The sequence below is a fragment of the Dermacentor albipictus genome, chromosome 7, assembly GCF_038994185.2.
Source record: "Dermacentor albipictus isolate Rhodes 1998 colony chromosome 7, USDA_Dalb.pri_finalv2, whole genome shotgun sequence".
NCBI classification, from domain to species: domain Eukaryota; kingdom Metazoa; phylum Arthropoda; class Arachnida; order Ixodida; family Ixodidae; genus Dermacentor; species Dermacentor albipictus.
This window is the reverse complement of record NC_091827.1, coordinates 62,511,431-62,528,854: the sequence shown is the minus strand read 5'-3', so window position 1 is coordinate 62,528,854 and position 17,424 is coordinate 62,511,431. Positions and strand designations below refer to the sequence as shown.

At 48.6% G+C, this 17,424-nt stretch overlaps 1 protein-coding gene across 1 annotated transcript in view; it reads left to right on the top strand.

The window, feature by feature from the left end:
- Positions 1 to 17,424, top strand: part of LOC135904744 (uncharacterized) — a 76,177-nt gene that overhangs the window by 37,708 nt on the left and 21,045 nt on the right. The window contains exons 7-8 of the mRNA XM_065435704.1: positions 3,994 to 4,082; positions 6,150 to 6,474. Coding sequence (XP_065291776.1) covers positions 3,994 to 4,082; positions 6,150 to 6,474 — 414 coding nt within the window. The remainder of the gene's footprint in view (positions 1 to 3,993; positions 4,083 to 6,149; positions 6,475 to 17,424) is intronic.

Here is a 17,424-nt window from a genome sequence, read left to right as displayed (position 1 = left end):
GAAAGGGTTGCTGCGCGGCCGCGCCGTACGCAGCAGCCGCCGGAGTAGAACCCCCCTCTCCCTCGCTTCACTCCTCCCCCCTCCCCGAGCCTCGCGCGCGACGGAAGACTGCGCGCTTCCTCTCCGCCTTCCTCCCTCCCTCGCGCGCGCTAGATTGAGCCGCGATCGGCGGCTGGCACTCGCGAGCTTTCACTCGCGCACACAGCGTACGGCGCGCGGCGACGAGGTCATCGTGATTCGGATTTATGCGGAACATCACGGCGACGGCGACGGCAGAAATTCGCTTGCAGTGTCGATATAAAAAAAATGGAGAAAGCTCTTTGTGCGAATGAGCATTGTTTTGTTCCATTAAACATTCCCAGCTGCAACTTAGCTGTTTCACCAATGAAAGAGCGCAAGCAGTCGCTGAACCGAGCTTGTCGTTCGTGGTATAAATGGCAATTTGCAATAACCAATTAACATAGCTGAACGAGGGCGCGATATCGTTCATCGAGGGACAGATGTTAAAGTGCTGAAGATGGCGCATTGGCGTTCAAGCGAGCGGGACAAGGCTCGCTCGAGAATATGCGTAATTAAATGCAGCAGTATTGTTGCTTATGTGGGGAAAACGCCGCGGGAGAATGCATCGTGGGACATGTCGCTGTTGCTGTAACTGCTGCGGAGATAAGCGGTTTCTCCCAGCGGATTTACTTTCAGTAGGGATTGCCGGGAAAAGAGAAATATCCAAGTGTAGACCTACCTACGTAGCTACTCACCTGTCACCGCTTTCAGAGATAAGCGGCTTGCACAATGAATTTAGTCCAGGTAAAGGTTTCAGAAAAAGAAACATTTCAAAGTGCTTCCTATATCCACGCATTATTCACTCGACATTTGACACGTGACCTTGACATCAAAAACCGAAGGGCAGCGAGGTGAGCCTTTCGATGGACGTGGCTGCTGCGATTCCAGTAAAGCTGCTCGTTTGTTTCGAATTGTAGGGTTTCGATATTAATCCCTCTCAGCCTCCACCGAAAGGCGCTAGGGTTCAATGTCTTTGAATCTACTTCTAATGACAAATAGTCGAATAACTGTATTCTCAATGCATGAGTTGTCCTGCTTTTGAGTAATAATTACAGAATGGAACCACTACTAGTGTATGGCTATGGGTCGAAAAGTTTATTTCCCTGGATGACCTTTGAATACCAAATGAGAAACTGAAGGTGAAATTCAGTCATTGATGACAGATAACTGCTTCAGTTGTCGGACGGAGCTCACAGGCATTCGATAAAGTTGAGATAATATTGAGCTGAGGCACGTTAGTGATAACCGGATCTGTTGTTTCAATTCCTATCGCGACCGCCGGTGCTGCACAGGGACTATGCTGTTATACTGAAGAGTAGTAGAAAGCTCTCAAGTTCTATCCCGGTCTGTGGGCTTAATGTTACGTCTCAGCAACAGTGCAACAACGCTCATGCGTTAAATTTAAGATATAAGGACATATAAAAAGATCACTCCTGTTCACGTAGCTCTTTAGCTGTTCGCTGATTGCTCAAAAAGGCTAAAACAGTTAAAAATTTGTTCAGAGATTGAAGAACAGCGCTACATGACGCCATCCCTCAAAGCCCTTGTGCAGCTTTCGAACGTTACCGCCAGAAAGCCAGTCAATCCGGCCCATGACGTAGCGACTAGGTGCGATAAGATTATCGTCCAAGAAGGCATGACCGGCAGCTTGGTCAAAACACACTGCACGCGTGACGAGAACATGCGACTAGAGCTCCCATCCATTCCAATGTGGCACTGATGCCTATCGCAGAAGCGATACAACTGGAAACCTTCCTGCCAGGGACCACATAGAAAAAAGGTGCGTTAGGCTAAATATTCCTTGCGTGGACCTCCTTCCATCACAGTGGCGTGCAAAAACCAAGAATTGCATCGGGTGACCTCATTCTGGGTTTCCGCGACGATTAAAGCTACACGATGCAGAGCCGTGCGCATTGCGCATCAACAAAAGGGTGAATGTAGAAGATATTAGGCAACAAGATAAGACCACGTTTAGTATTTAACTCAACCGGAATCGCAGCAACTACCGGTATGGCATACACGAGACGTTTGCCCTTCTAAGTGCTCGCGCCGACTGCATAGTGGGCACAAATATTCCCACGCAACACGGTAAAAGGTCACTTGATTGAAGCTAAAAGAAACACAACATATATCATTGGCTCAGGTCAAAGCTCGTTCCAGTGAGACGCGCATACGTGAGGCTGCTGTAATCAAGGAGTGCCGGAAGCACTAAATTCTACCAAGGACCCTGTTTGACACTAACACCGGATACCCAGCCTTTTATTTATCTCATCAAAAGTGTATCTTGTTATAATATTTCATTATCTGACAGACTAACGAAGCGCAAAATGCCAGAATGTTTAGTGACGCAACTTCTTGTGCAGCAGTGTTCACCGAGCAACACTAAGAGGAAGCTCTAACTCGGGGCCTCTCATCTAAACACTTGCAAACGAAGAAATTGTTTTGCTCGGCAATTAGGACACCGAATATGATGGGGTTTGTTGCGCTTAAGGAGGAGGAAAGAACTTTATTGTGTGCCCTGCGAGTTGATGGGGAGGGCCAAAGGCCCCGCCTAGGTGACGGACAGGAGTTCGTGGGTCCTGGCGGCATCCTCGGCCCGCTGGACGGCCCATAGTTGATCCTCGAGGGCGGGGCTGAGCAGCGCGGCTTCCCAGCGCGTGCGAAGGCTGCTGCTAGAGGCCGCGTTTTCTTTATTGTTACTTATCCCTCGGCATTCCCATAATATATGCGCTTAAAAGAAAAAAACATGTATAGAACCTGTTGGAAATAAGAATTTGATTTAGGCCGGGAATCTCTCAATAAAAATTATTGAAAATCGCAAAATTTCAAGAAGCAAGACTCACGTTTACAACTGTGCACATAACTCACAAATGAAAAATGATGTCACAAAATTGTGAACTGTATCTAATAATCCAATCAAAAGTGGACAAAATTGACGTGTTATACACTTCTCTGAAAGAGTAATGCCAATAAAATGTGCATAAGACTTTTGCAAAACGATCGTAAACATTGTAACAAATTCACGTAAGCTGTAAGCTCACGTAAAAAAATTGTCCGCTTTTGATGTTCTAACAGTTGCAGTTGCAGTTGACAGAGCTGCGATATCGGTTTTCGGTGGAGAGTTACCGATTTGTAAACATCGTGCTTGTTTTTTTTTCTCTCTATATGCATACCAATGTTTTGCAATTATTCTCACAGAATCAAGGTCCTAAATGTAAATTTCGCTTGTTGCAGTCACTACAACTCCACCTTTTCTTTCAACTGCACCAAATTTCATTCAAATTGGCCCAGGGGCTGTTTCATAACATCGCTTCTCAATTTTACATGTATTTTAGTAGGTGGCATCGGAGTTGTCCTCGAGCTCAGTTAAGTGTGTTTTGCATCTTGAGGGGCATTATGCGCCAACGTCATACTCTTTGTGAATGTCGTACTGTGTGAAGATGCCGATTCCTATAATCAGTTGCTCTGAAACGCAACTTCCAGTGCCCACTACCTCACAACTAGATCCAACGGGCTGTAAGTCTACACGCGCTATAGCTGCTCTCGTCGCGGCAACGGCCGAAGACACGTTTCAACTAAATCTCATTCTAGAGTGGTTGTCGAGCAAAGTTTGAATTAAATATGGCAGCCACCATGAAAGCCATAGCCATTCGTATCGTTGGCCAGAGTTTTCTTACGCGCAGCCGAAAGGCAAAAAAAAAACATAACTCAGGAGCTGGCCAGTTTCGTCTATAAGTTTCGTATGGCTGAAATTTGTTGCCTCAAAGTGTGCTAGATCTAAACTTACTAAAAAAAGTTGCGGCGGGGGACTTGCGGAAACAGATGTTACAAACTGTATTTTCTCTAAAAACGTTCGTTAGAGTTATGATGCTCGAGTGATATTTACCTACGCTTCGTTTTGTTCACTCTCTCCTGTGCCCCCTCCCTCGCTAGCCGGATCACTTGCACGTCACCATTGGTCACCAGCTCACCTCCGGCTACCATTTCTCTGTCGAAGGCAGCGTGGCACCAGATGCGGACAAGTACGTCATTCTTTCAGGAGTACGCCACATCACATCCTCCTTTTTGTTTTTACTAGTTCAGTACAATCGCGAAAATTCTGACAGTGGTGCCGAACGCTTCTAAAGGATGAATATTTGCAACAAAAATAAATGACACCCCGCTGCTGTGAAATAAGTCAACAAGTCAATGCAATGTGCTAACAGATTAAGGGGCGCTCGTAAGAAAATCGCGAAAATATCAGACGATTGGCACCACTACTATTGGCTGATGAAACAGCTGAACCAGCTTTTATTTTACGCAAACCTCTCAGCTGTGACTTGTGTGTAGCACTAAATAGCGCATAATAAAGCAATGAGCGGGGCTCATTGGTGGACGTTCATGATTATATTGCGCTTAGTGTTACGCTGACGAACATAAGGGACATAATTAAGGGACAAGACGCAGACGTACGTTTGCGTCTTGTCCCTTATGTTCGTCAGCGTAACACCTACAGGGCTTTATGTTAAATGATGTGAGAATGAATTAGCACGTCCACGTGAACGATGAAAGCGGGCGAAAAATAATGAAAAAAAAATTTCGCTGAAGTTTTTCGCAACGAATCAAAAGTTGCTTCTCGTGGACTGCCAATAATGCCACGTGTTGCGAGCAGCATGTGATTCTTCAGACTTCTTAATTCACAATCGTAATGGTGTGAAATAAAGTCAAATATTGTTTGAGGACCACTTTTCTGCTACCCAAGGCAGGTCATATTCTTTAGGAAGTAGGCTGGAAAATAGAGCGCGGATGACTAACCTCAGCGCCTTGCGCCGCATGGACATTTCGAAAGTTTTGGGGAGAGCTATATTTATCACCGGCACAACGTCGACAAGTTAATTCGCATTGCTGACACTCGCATTTCTGAAAGAAACCTACTTTGTATTTCTCGGTTTCGCGTATTTCTTGCAACACATTACGATTCCGGACACAACATTGGAGCAGAGATTGTTAAAAATAAGTTCAGTCCCAGCTCGCGACCTCAAGCAGCTGCAGGGCCTGATCCCAAATTGTGAAGCAAAGCTCTATTTTTGCCCTTACACCCACTTTTCTGTACCCGGCAGTTTGTCAGATGTAAGTGCGTCGGCCTCTGAAGCAGTGTAGCCAAAGCTAAGCCGATCTTGGAGACAGTGTAATGAAAGGTGGTAACTTCGTGGGCGATCGTGTCACCATTTCAGAATATGCATTTTAACGCGACAGCGTTAAGGTGCTCGTGTCGCAGAAAAGCTGGTGTCGTCGGCGTCGGTGGCGTTGGCCGTGAGCGAAAAATCCCGGAAGGCAATTCATAAAAACAGCTTGCAAGATGGGCTGGGTGGAAATCGAACCAGGGTCTCCGTAGTGTGAGACGAAGACGCTACCACTCAGCCGCGAGTTCAATAGTTCAAAGCGTGACAAAAGTGCCTCTAGTGAATGCGGTGTTGCCTTAGAAGCGTGCCGTAGAAAGTTATACTGCGTGTGTGTCAGTAATTATGAGGATGTAAATTACAGAAGTCGCAGTTACACGAGTAGCGAAGTACGTTTCCACTACATTTCTTCTGCGCTCTGCGCACACGCAGAGCCATCTTGCGGCAAAAACAGAAGACCGCTTCCTCGCAATGTACGGCGCTGTCCCGACACGTGGCGCGCCACTCACCCCATGATCGGGTCCGCCTTCATGGCGCATCGCGGCCCGGCTGTCCGTGCCGATCACGACGTTTGGCACGCGTAGATCGTTTTGAGTGGGCGGTGCGAACGGGGTGCTATAACGCTATCGTGTTCCACTGTTGAAGGCAAAGCTTAAGCGTCCTCCAGAGTTTACTTTACTTTTCTCAAAGGCATTAATGTTTGTATCGCGAGTACATCTTGGAGGTAGTGCAACGCTACAACACACCCGCGTATCATGGCATTAACCAATATAGCATTTAACAAGTGCCCCCAGCAGCAAATATAAGCAGGTCTAGCTGGAAGCTATCGCTTGACTTTCATCCTTCGACGGCTTCTGCCCACTCTTTCACCCTTGGCCTCACTTATTCACTCACTCACCCACAAAATCATTTATGCTTTGCATGCCGCAGGATGATAATGAACATTCTTCGGTCGCACGACGTGCACGACGACGTCCTGCTGGGCATCGTGGCAGAGTTCGCAGACACTAAGCAGCTGGTGCGGCGAACCAAGCAGGAGGGCGTCTGGCTCGAAGAGCAGGTGGAGTCGGAGGTGCCGTTCGAGCCGGGCCAGCCGTTCAAGGTCGACATCGCGGTGGGCGAACTGAACTTCCAGACGTGCGTCAACGGCCACCTGCTGCCGGCGTACTTGCACAAGGTCTTTTACGGCATCGGACACAACCTGTGTCTCGAGAAGAACGCAAAGTTTAAGAGCTTGCGCGTCTGCTCCATCAGCGTGAGTAGTCGAGAGGCAGCGATCTCACTCACGTCTCAGTTAGGCAAATTGAGGTCATTGGTGCAAAAGCGACTAAGGCTGTGCTGCGCCCGACACAGGGTGATAAGATTTCGTTAGTTAATGAAGCGTGCTCTGGAGTGACTAAAGCTTACTGAAGAAAATTCGTTTCGTCTAAAAAGCATAGCACATCAGTCAAAGGTATCAGTGCATCATCTCCTAACATCAAAATCGGCTGAAATGGGTTGTGTGACTTGTACAATACGCCGAAGTACTTTTGTCTATGCGTTTCGTTATGTGGACGGACGATTAGTATGCATGTTACTGTTAATGGTTCATGGCATTTGTCACATGTTGGTTGTTCCTGCTCTCTCAATACGTAATTATGTGTGATTCGCGTGTGGCCTATCTGAAGTGGACAAAGAATTACTTCGATGACGCGTTCTCATAGTAGCATGCCTTCCACTACCCAAGGACAGGTTTAATGAGTTGAAGTTTACTTTTGTCTTTCAATTTCCATTCGCGTTGGCACTTAAAGAGTAGGGCCTGGCGAACAGCTTGAATGCTATCCCTAACAGCTATGTTAGGTTTTGAAACATTCATATTTCTTGCCCTTGCTGCACATTCACCTACTTTCTCATTGCCGGGGATTGCATCGTGGCTTGGGACCCAACAAAAACGAACGGTCTGGTCTTTACTTAGGTGTGTTAGTATATGTAGGATGTCACCTATGATGGGTTCGTACTGTGATTACACATTCAGGGCTTTAAGTGAGCTTAGAGAATCTGTGAAAAATAAAGATTTTTTGTATTTAGTGTTTATAATCTTTTGAACTACCATCCACAAGGTATAAGACTCAGCAGTGAAAACTGATACAAACTGTGGTAGTCTGACTGCGAGTTTCATGCACCTTCAATTGCGCTGCTTCCGCCATAAATAGGCATCTTCGAGCCATCGGTGTAAAATTCTGTGTAAGTGTCGTACGTGACTTGTTTTCTTCTTTAACTGGTAGTACCATTTCATTTAGTTTCAGGAAGCAAACCGGTTGTAAGCTCCCTCTTCTGAGAATACGTCATCGCAACAGGTTTCTTCGACGAAAAACTGACGCTGTTTGTATTAGCCCATCGTATCTATTTGTTTGCAGTGATTTGGATCTGCCCTTCACGAGGCGTACCTTGCTTTTTAGATCGTCAATGAAAAATCTAGAAATTCCATGAAATCGTTCCAAGGAGCTATTATAGTAGGCCTTTGAATGGCAAAGTGCTTCAGTAGGGACATTGCAGTCAGGGCATTTTTCTTCAACTCAAAGTATGAGTGGTCTTATTGTATTTGACTTGTTTGTCAAGTGTAGTCGTTTGTCGCAGTACGTGATAATGTTATAGCAAATATGGTCTGGTGATTCACAAACTATTACAACGTATGTCATCATGTGTTGCGTTCTTCAGTGATCTAAACACAGCTCGTTACTTTCGGAACACAAACTGGGAATGGGCGAAGTCCTATAGGCACCAGTTGCTAAGCGTAGTCCTCTATTGTGCACAGGATATAACCGCTTAAGGTACGACTGTCTCGCTGAAACATACGCTATGCATCCATAGTCCAGTTTGCATCGTACAAAATAACGATACATATGTAGGAGGCGTTTACGGTCAAAACCCCAGCGCTTCTGCGATATGGCTTTTGGGATATTGAGTGTCTTATTTGTGGGAACGTTTAGGTTATTAACGTAAGAAAACGTAGTTATTTATCGAATATGACCCCTAAAGATTTGTTTTCTTCTTTAACTGGTAGGACCATTTTATTTAGTTACAGGAAGCGGACCGGTTGTAAGCCCCGTCTTCTGAGAATACATCACGGCAACAGGTTTTTCCGACGAAAAATTGATGCTGTTTGTATGAGCCCATTGTATCAGTTTGTTTACAGTGATTTGGATCTGCCGTTCACATGTTAGATGCGCGGAAAGCAATTCCGAGATAATTGACGTAAAGAGAACGCATAATGGTAGATGGTATGAACTTCATTTAAGCATTCATTTTATCGACAAACAGCGTTGTACATAAAACGCAGCCCTGAGGCAGACCATTTTCTTGGGTGCATACACGTGACAGCACCCTGCCAAGACGCACCTGACAGGTTCGATTGGACGCAAGATCAGAAAGGCACTGCAGCATTTGGTCCTAATTCCTATGTCTGCCAAGTCTCTCAAAACGCTGAATCTCCATGTGGTGTCGTATGCCTTCCCCAAGTGGAAAAAGATAGCTAGGCAGTGTTGTTTCTGTAAAAAGGCATTGGGTATTTTATGTTCCAGTCGGACAAGGTAATAACTTGTAGAACAACGATTTTATACCCAATGGGTGTATGTTTACGGACTTTCTAGTCCGAGTGTAAAAGTTAGTCTGGTGTACGCAACACATTCCTATGACTGCCAAACAACTAGTGAGAGCAATAGGGCCGTAGCCCCTGCGTAATTTGGGGGTTTTCCAGATTTTAGTAAAGGTATAGTTACGGAGTGTTTCTATGATTTTGGCATTTCACCAGTTTCCCCGATTTTGTTAAAGAAATTTAATGGCGTTTTTATTGAGGTTTCTGACAGGTGGGCAAGCATGGTGTAGTGCATGCGGTCCATGCCAATTGCAGCTTTGTTTCCATCAGAAAGCACTACATTTATTTCTGGGAGTGTGAGAGGAGCACTGCGCGGTGGATCGGACGCACCTGTTGTTGGTAATCTTTGTTTTTCAGCGGAGTTTTTGTACGTTAAAAATGTGTCCGTGTAGTTGACTGAACTTGATACTCTGTAGAAGTGTGCCAACAGAAAGTTTGCTCGTTCTTCGAGTGTTGTTTGTGTACCAGGACTTGAGAGTAAGGGAATTGTATAGGAGTAATCCCCTTTGAATTTCCTTACCTGATCCCACATGGGTTTCGAGGTGACTGAACATTTAATTGAGAAGACATAGTTCTGCGAAGGGTTTTTTTCGGCTTGTCTGCGAATCTATCGTACATGGACTTTTTTCTGTTTGAATTTAAGTTGGTTGTTCTAAGTTGCGTATGTAGGAAGATTGCCCCAGACCTTATTCTGTTCTTTTTCTGCAACGGTACATTCCTCCATCCACCACGGGTTTAGTTTCTTTCGACGTTCTCCGTTGCCGTGATTACGTAATGAGTTAATGTTTCATTAATCTCATGAGATCAATTTCATGATTTTAATCTCATGAGTCCATTTAGGTGTCGATGCATCGACACCTAAACGGACTGAAAAGTTTCAAATTCGTCAGTTTCTGTCAAAAACGGCCAGTCTGCCAGTTCGATTTTCCAACGTGGCCTGCAGGTGATGATGGGTAAAGTCGATGCCAGTTTGATTATGGCAGGTAAGCGGTCACTGCTGTGAGGATTGTGCAACACTTCCCAGTTAATATCAATGAAAAGAGGAGGTGAACAGAGAGCTAAATCAAGACAGCTAAAGTTACGTGATGTCGGTGAAAAATACGTAGGTGCTCTTGAATTTACATTACAGATATTGTTAGAGAGAATGAAATATTCTATGAGTTGTCCTCTTTGGTCTCTTTTCTCACTACCCGAAACAGTACAATGGAGGTTAAAATCACCTACGAGCGTAAAATGGTCTGGTAGCAGTTTATTCAGCTTTTCAAGTTTTTTTATATTTATGCTTTCTTGGGGTGGTATGTACAAAGAACAGATGGCTATCGCCTTAAAAGACAGAATAGTGATAACAACCGCTTCGAAAGGAATATTCAGATTAACTTCTTGGGTGGGAGTACCGCCTTTCAAGGCAACGGCAACTCCTCCAGAAAGTCGGCTGGTGATTTACTGGTCTTGTCGAAAGACGGAAAAAAACCTTTTAAAAAATTGTTTTTTTGGGGGCCCAGATTTGCCTCCTGTAAACACAAGGCAACTGGAAAAAACTATCTATGGTGTATTCTGTCGCCTAAGCTACGTAGTAGATCCTCCACTGTATAATAAATGCCATTTAGGAACACAACCAAGAATACTTAAAGAGAAATTGGTCCTTAAATACAAATTAGAGGTGACGGGTTTAAAAAATCTACGGTAGATAATAACAGTAATAATTAGGTTATCTGTCCTTTCTGGGAGCGGTTACTGGGAGCTTATCCCTCTTCTCGCACTCCAGAGAGCACTGGTCCTTCGGTGTCAATGGCACCAGTGTTTTCGTGTCGAACTCCATCGCTTTCACAGAAGCACTGGAGGACCGAGCGACTGGCTCTGAGGCACGTGCCTCAGGCCTTGATTTTCGCGTTGTCTTAAGGCCCTGCGAGACCTTGGTCTACGGAGCCTTTGACAGCGATAGGACGGCCCTGGCTGCTGCAACCAGGGAGGCGGGAGGAGCCACCGCAGTGCTACAACTAGTAGACCCTGTAGGCTCGCGGGGCTTACGTGGCGCTGCCCCTTGAGGCACCACATTGGCATAGCTGAGTTTAGGTAGGTCAGTCAGTCAGTCAGGAACTTTATTGAAGTCCTGAGGAGTTTCAATCCGTTGGAGATCCCACGCGGGGAACTCCTCCGGCAGAAACCGTAGGCGACACCCAAGTCGGGACGGGAATGTGGTGACGCTCCGCCAGTTCTTGGGCCCTCTGGACGGCCTTGAGTTGGAGTTTGAGGTCCGGGCTTTTGAGGGCTTCTTCCATTCGGGCTCACTGGAGAGAGGGCCCTTTGGTAACGCGGTACATTGCCATAGCATGTGCGAGAGTGAGCAATAAAGTTCTGGGCAGTCTGGGCAATTTGCCGGGATTTCTGAGTTATAGTGACTTAGAAGGCCTCGTGTCGGATACGAGTCCGTTTGTAGCATTCGAAACGCGGCCGCCTGCGCGCGTTCGAGTTTGGCGTGTGGGGGCGGGAATTTGGTTCTGCCTTTCCGATAGTGGGAGGTGATCTCTTGGTAAGTGAGCAGTGGGTCATTAAACTGAATGTCCAGCCCCTCGTAGGCCGTGGGACCGTCGCGGCGGGCAAGTTCTCGCGCACGGTCGTGGGCCGTTTCATTGAGGTTAGCTTTTTGCGGGTGAATGTCTTTCCCCATGTGAGCGGGGAACCAGGAGAGGCACCGTTTGCTCTCCTTTGAGCTCGCTAGTAGTATACGCGCTGCTTCTTTAGATACGTTGCCGCATTCGTAGGCCCGAATTGCGGCACGCGAGTCCGTGAAGACATAAGTAAATGTGGGGTCTGCCATGGCAATGGCTATGGCTATTTGTTCCGCTTTAGCGCTGGTGCTCGTTTTAACCGATGCGGATGATCGTAGCGTTCCGTTGCCGTCCACGACCGCTATTGCGAAAGTGGATGTGCTGCCGTACTGGGCCGCGTCCACAAATGCGGTGGCTTCACGATCCGCGTCGATGCGGTCGAGAATCGCGCGGGCGCGGGCCCGGCGCCTACCCACGTTGTGTTGTGGGTGGACGTTTCTGGGAAACGGTGAGACTTTGTATTTGTCTCTAATTTCGCTCGGTAGGGTAACCGCGTGCTCGAGATAGGGAGACGGGGAGACATTGGCGTCATTTAGGATTAGCCTACCGGCTTTGGACGAGGATAGGCGGAGTATTTGCGCCATAGTCTGAGCCTCGATCACTTCGTCGATGTTGTTGTGCATACCTAGCTGGTCAACCTTTGCTGTACTTGCTCTTTGTGGAATTCCCAAGACCTGTTTGATGCTTTTGCGCATGAGTGTGTTTAGCTTCGTCTTTTCTGGTTTCGTCCAGTTGTGGGCAGAGGCGACGTAATTAATGTGACTCATAAGGAACGCGTGGTATACGCGCAGAAGGTTATCTTCGCGGAGACCCTTCCTGCGCCCCGAGACTCTGTGGATGAGTCTGATCATGTTTTCGGTTTTGGCGGTTAAGTGTTTGATCGTGAGTCCGTGGCATCCGGTGGATTCGATTAGGAGCCCAAGAATGCGTATGTGGTTGACTCGCGGAATCTGTTGTCCGTCTCTTGTGTGTAGTGCGAGCGGAAGTTCGTCTAGAGGTGTTAGGTGGCGGACTCCTTGGCAAGACTTGCGAAATAGTAATACTTCCGATTTCTTTGAGGATAGTTTCATTCCTGTGTTTAGAAGGTACTCTTCCGTGGCATCAAGGGCAGACTGTAATGCCTGCTCCATGTCTCCCAGGGAGCCTCCCGGGCTCCAGATGGTAATGTCATCTGCGTATAGTGCGCAGTTTACGTTTGGGATGTGTCGTAGTTTGTCTGCAAGTCCCTTCATCACTATGTTAAATAGTAATGGAGAGATGACTGAGCCTTGTGGTGTTCCGACGGAGCCCAGCGCGTAGGGGTCCGACTTAAGGTGCGAGACTCGCAGTCGGGCTTCTCTGTCTTTTAGGAAGGAGCGTACGTACTCCTGAAATCTCTGGCCGAGGCCGAGGCCTGCCACAGACTCCAGTACGAAGCGGTGCGAGACGGTATCGAATGCTTTCGTGAGATCGAGGGCGAGGATGCCTCGAACGTCTCTTGTTTTAACGTCGAAGATCTGTCTCTTTAGGAGTAACATCACGTCTTGGGTGGATAGGTGGGGTCGAAACCCTACCATGTTGTGTGGTAGGAGTTCGTGTTCTTCAATGTAGCGTGACACTCGGTTTTGAATTACGTGCTCGGCTACTTTACCCACGCATGACGTAAGAGAGATGGGTCGTAAGTTGTCGAGGTTAAGTGGTTTGCTGGGTTTTGGTATGAGGACCACCGTGGCAGTGCGCCATTGCGTTGGTACCTCTCCTGTTTCCCACACGTGGTTGATGTCTTTCGTCAGTAATGTAACGGCTTGGTCGTCTAGGTTACGCAACAGTCGGTTGGTTACACCGTCGGGTCCTGAAGCAGACCTGCTGTTTAGATTGTGTAGCGCCTCTCGGACTTCTGCTTCCGTGAAGGCAGCGTCTAGTTCGGGAGTGGTTTCGCACTTTATGATCGGGTAATCATTGGGGTGAGCGACGCCTAGCGGAAGATAGCGTTTGGCAATTTCTTCCAAGAAGGACTCTTCCGTTCCCCCTTTCCCTTTATGTGAGTGTAGAAGTCGGTCTAGCGCGTGACTTTGATTATCCTTCGTTTGGCTGTCGTCTAACATGCGTTTCAGGAGGTTCCACTTACCTCCTGTCCGCATGCGGCCGTCTACTGCCGAACAGAGTTCGTGCCATTGGAGTCTTGTGAGCTCCGTACAGTATTCGTCTATGTCTCGGTTGAGGATCGCGATGCGTTTGCGCAGGCGTCTGTTGAGACGCTGCTTTCTCCATCGCGCAAGTATCGAAGCCTTGGCCTCGAGTAAGTGTGCGAGGTGAGGGTCAACCCTTGGGACTTCCAGTTCCGTCTCTATGGTTTTCGTGGCTCTGGTAGCGTCGCCCTTTATCGCAGAGAGGAGTTCCGCGAAGGAGTCATACGTATTCGTATCTTCCTTCCGTAACTTACGGAAGGTATCCCAGTCTGTGAGGGTGAAAGATCGGCGTGGGGCCGTCGTGTTCGGTATTTGTGTGCGTATGACGAAGTGATCGCTGCCCAGGTTCTCTTGCGTGTTCGTCCATATGTAGTTTGCAACATTTCGGAGTAACGTGAGGTCTGGCGTAGTATCGCGCTGCGTCGACGTACCCAATCTGGTGGGGAACCTGTGGTCCGTCACCAGGGTGAGGGACAGGTCGTCTATTGCGCGCGAGAGGTTGTTGCCGCTAGGCTTGATTATGGGGTAACCCCACGACGTGTGGGGGGCGTTGAAATCACCTGCTATAATGAGCGGTGAGTTTCGTGCCAATGACGTGGCTTTAGTGAGGATCGCGTGGAAGGATTGGTTGTAGTGCGCGGGGGAACTATAGACGTTTAGTACAAAGACACTTTGTTTTAAGAATCGGTTAGGGACGAGCTCGATTAGGATCGCATCGATGCGACTGTTTTTTGGTGGGACGTCGTGAACGATGTGCGCGAGCTTTCTACTAACGAGCGTGGCGATGCCTCTCCTGGCGTCCCCTTCTCTTTTTGAGACGGTGCAGTACCCTGAGAGCGTGAGGGTTTCGCATAGGGTTTCCTGTAATAGTATTACGTGCGGTCTTTGGGGTTGAATTTTGAGGTACTGTTGCAGCGAGGATTTGCGTTTCGCGTAGCTAGCGCAATTCCACTGCCAAATTTCTAAAGTATCCCGTGTCGTGTTAGCCATGATGGTTTTGTGAGGAATTTATTGGCGCCGAAGGCTGCGTAGTCGTGTCCATTTGTTGTGGCTGGCTAGCTTTGTTTTTATGCGAAGCATATTACGAGGGCTCAACCCAGCTCCTCAGGCGCGGCGGTGACCATGAAATCACGTGACACCGTGACGTCACGACAGAGGAGAAGTGGCTTTGGCTCAACTCTTGCAAGACGGGCTGGGTGGGAATCGAACCAGGGTCTCCGGAGTGTGGGACGGAGACACTACCACTGAGCCACGAGTACAACGCTTCAAAGCGGTACAAAAGCGCCTCTAGTGAATGCGGTGTTGCCTTAGAAACGCGCTGTTTCTAAGGCGTGCGTCTCTTGCTCAGGCGCACATTTCGTTGCCGCGCCGAACGCTGCTTTGCTCGACGCTCACCGCGTCCAATGCGGGGCGCGTAGTCGCTGCCCTGTAGCCCATTGTCTTACACCCCTTGGCGGGTCGACGGGAACGCTGTCGCGTTCCACTCTTGAAGGCGAAGAAGCAATGCATGAGTTGTTTCTTCGTCTAGCCGAACCAAATATAGCCAAGCAACAGCAGTTCACCAGGCTAAACAGTGGTTCAACAACTAAAATAAAGGCTAGTATGCTTCGCATCCTGGGCTTAACCTTACCTAAGCCACAGCCATTTTTAATTTTTATGGCGACTTTGTTTTCGACAACCTCTACACGATTTGCTAGGGTACGAATACTTTGTAGGTTCTCTCGCGTGAGGCGCAGAATTTCATCTAGGGTGTCTTGCGGTACTTTACACTCTTCTTCCGTCTCTGGGAGCGGAGGTGGTTTGCGTTTCGCTGTGCTTACTTTTACATTTGTCTCCTGGGGTGGTGCTTGTTTGGGGGATTTAAGGTTTTGAATCTCCTGTTTCGCGTCATTAAGCTGCGCTGTAAGCACTTGTATGGTCGCTCGGAGACCCGCTAGTTCCTGTTGTAGGGCTGTGACTATCTCGCTCTCATGCTCGGGCAATGAAGACCGCGTTACCTGTTTCATAGATAAGGCGTCCTGTTGCTGCTGCTGGTGGTGTTTCCCTCGCACTCGGTCGGCCCACGTCAGTTCGGTGTGGCCGGATGTAGGGCGCCCCCTGGAGCGGGAGCGGCTGTTGCGTCGTCCCCTGGAGCGGGAGCGGCTGCTGCGGAGGCCGCTGCGGCGCTCGGGTGTCGGCGTGACTGAGCGACTCCTTGTGGTCGCTACGGGAATTCCCGAGGTGGCGCTCGAATCGCGGTGACTGGCGCCGCTCGGTCCTCGGGAGCGGTTGCGGCCGCGTTGGTTGCGTCTGCGGCGGCGTCTCTGTCGCACGATGTAAGGGACTTGAAACTTGCGTTTGCAGTCCTTGTCGGCGGTGGGGTGTGGTCCACCACACAGAGTGCAGTGAGGAGTACACTGGTGATCTTCTGGTGGTGTTTTGAGGCCACACTTACGGCACCACGTGGTGCTGGGGTTAGGACAGACATCTGCGCGGTGACCGATGTTGCCACAGTTGTAGCAAATTTCCGTGTGCCTGCGAAAGAGCGTGCATCGAACAATGCTTGCTCCGCAGTAGATGTAACTTGGTACTCGCATTCCTTGGAAAAGGATTGTCACGGCTGTGGTGTTCTTGATTCTCTTCACCTCCAGGGCGTTGGGGTTGCGCTTCGTGACGATCAGTTCTCGGAGTTGGGAGTCGTTGAGCTCGAGGTCAATGCCTCGGACTACGCCTTTGCAGGTATCATCGGGTGGGGCCGGGTATACCGCGACCCGATACGTAGAGTCTTTCATGCGAATCTGTTGCACCGTGGCGTATGCTCTTGCGTTACGTTCGCTAGGGGTGCAGATGATGAAGATATTCTGAGTAACGTTGGGGCATATGGAGTCTTCCGTGAGGTCTTGAGGAGCCAGGGCTGCCGCCATTGCCAGGGCTTGCTCAACCTGCACTGGTGTGGATTTGGCCACGTTGAGACCGTCTCGGGGCCTTACGATGATACGGAACGTGTCCCTCGGTAGCTGAGGGAGTCTCGAGGTGGCGACGAGGCGCTGGTATGCGCTGTTCGGTCCGGCGGTGCGATCGCCGTCCCTTCGTCTGCCACGTGTACATGACGAACTTGCTCCTTGGGGTTGACTGGCCTTGCCCTTGCGTGGTTTGCGGTTATATGCCGCGATCCAGCCCGGGTCATTCGCGTCTTCCGGCGATATCGTCTCACCGGGGACGATTTCCATGTCGGTAGTGAGTGACTTGCGTTGGTCGCCCTAGGCCTACCTGCCTTTGCACGCCGAGGTTGAAAATTCCACCGCAGAAAATGTTGAGAAAGGGTCCACCCACCGAAATAAATCCGGTATCCACGGAATCCGCGTAACTTGCTGCCTTCGTTGGTGCGCAATTCACTTCGATTTGGGCTGAATAACCTCGTGAAATCATTGATGATATCGGGAGCCGATGTTTGCTTGTCCGCACAGTTTAGGTAGGTGTGATAGAGGTTTCCTAGCTTCATAGAATGTCTTTTCTTTTACTGTGATTGCCATGATTCTCAGTTCCGTTTTCCAAACGAGACCCGACCCTGAGTAGGCAGAGTGGTGACCTTTCCAGTTTAGGCAATGTGGGGCAGAATTAAAGTTTCCGGAGTCATGATCGTTGCAGCTGCATTTTGCACATGTTGATTTGCCTCTGAAAGAAGAAGCATGGCCAAACCTTTGACACTTAGAGCATCGTCCCGGATTGGCAACACATGGCCTGCCATTGACCTTCACATAGCCAGTCTCAAAGGGACTGGGGCCCTAGTGTCAAATGTAAGAATGATATGCTTG